Here is a 1584-nt window from a genome sequence, read left to right as displayed (position 1 = left end):
GTGGCCTCTCCCGTTGCGGAGCACAGGCTCCGGACGCGCGGGCTCAGCGGCCATGGCTCACGGGCCCAGCTGCTCCGCGGCATGTGGGATCTTCCCGGACCGGGCCACGAACCCATGTCCCCTGCATCGTCAGGCGGACTCTCAACCACTGCGCCACCAGGGAAGCCCTAGGATATACTTTTAAGGTAAATAAATATTTCTTCTATTTGCATTTTAAGTTCTGGAAATAACTAAAAGCCAAAATAATTGCCGCATCAGTCTCTAACCTAGCTGACTTCAGAGAGGTTATACATGGATACGTATGCTAATTTCATTCCCTGCTGAAAATATGTATTTCTATGAAACTATATTTTAACTAAAAAATTCCAGTTTAGAGTGTTAAGACACTGAATATACAAAACGGCAGGTACCACTGATTTAGACTAAAAACACACACACACAAACTGGGAAAAAAAAATGAGATTAAAAGTTGAAATGTGTTTGATTAAACTAACATTTGATTCTACTGATGTTCTAATTTCACCCCAGGCCCAACAGTATAAAACTCACCATATATTCTTGATAATTTCATGTAGCACTGAGGCCTTCCTTTATAGACAATGGCTTGCAGACATTTAGGAATGATGGAATGAGCTTATGAACCAATCAAATAGAAATGCTTTGTGGTTGCTTTCTCTTGGACTCGTAACAAGGTTTGCTGAAACAGCATTTATTCCCGGGCTTTGCACTCTGTAAGGGGCGCTTTGTTGATTGACTAAAGGAATGATTTCAGACACTGCTTATGAGTTTTCACAAGAGAAGTCTGATTAATTATTATAAGATAGAAACGTGATTCTTAAGGGACATCACTTTCCTCAGACATGTTTATGGCACGTCGCCACCACTTACTGTCTCCCCGGCAGAGCAGAGGTCCTAGTTTATAGGCTGCTGCTGAATGCGGTCGGCTGGTGTCTGTGATCACAATCTTAGTTACTGGCAGATGTTCTTTATAAGAGAGGAGTCCAGTGTCATTGGTCCTAAAAAACAGTAACAACAGCAAGATTCTTAAAATTATTCTGATGAAAGTAAACAATAGTCCTTATTGCATTTCAAAGCCAAGATGTTCTGAGCTAAATTTGCACACACAGAAGAGTCAGGATCAAATTACTCATCTGAGAATGGAAAAATATGGCAACATTTTAGTGTCCCTTGCAGACGGAATATAGTTGGTGATTTTTAAACTCTGTTGGCCATTTTCTACCTTTTAAATGAGATGGTTAATCCACTGCCATTTAGTGTAATAATTGGTAGTGTGTTTTCAGATCTACCGTTTTGGTATTTGTTTCTTATTTTTTTCCCACAGGATATCTTGTATGTTTGCTCCCCCTTTCATGCCTCCTCTTGGTTTACTTCATATTGCTTTGCATTCGATTTTACTTTTTTACTCACCCTTTAGCTATATGACTGTTTATTGTATTTTAATATTTTCTTTATAGATTGTAAGAAGCATCCTTAATCCATCACAGTCTACTTATATTTTATGTTGTATCACTTAATATAAAATGTCAGAAGCCTACCATGGGATAATTTTTAACATCCTTCCCT

The 1584-nt window shown here is 39.1% G+C and overlaps 1 protein-coding gene across 1 annotated transcript in view; it reads right to left on the bottom strand.

The window, feature by feature from the left end:
- Positions 1 to 1584, bottom strand: part of LOC103075710 (contactin-associated protein-like 4) — a gene marked incomplete at its 3' end in the record, with an annotated part of 244633 nt that overhangs the window by 29599 nt on the left and 213450 nt on the right. Inside the window, exon 15 of the mRNA XM_007470921.1 lies at positions 889 to 1016. Coding sequence (XP_007470983.1) covers positions 889 to 1016 — 128 coding nt within the window. The remainder of the gene's footprint in view (positions 1 to 888; positions 1017 to 1584) is intronic.

Source organism: Lipotes vexillifer, unplaced genomic scaffold (genome assembly GCF_000442215.2).
Source record: "Lipotes vexillifer unplaced genomic scaffold, Lipotes_vexillifer_v1.1 scaffold1852, whole genome shotgun sequence".
NCBI lineage: Eukaryota > Metazoa > Chordata > Mammalia > Artiodactyla > Lipotidae > Lipotes > Lipotes vexillifer.
The sequence above is the reverse complement of the archived record's forward strand: the minus strand, read 5'-3'. Positions and strand labels throughout refer to the sequence as shown.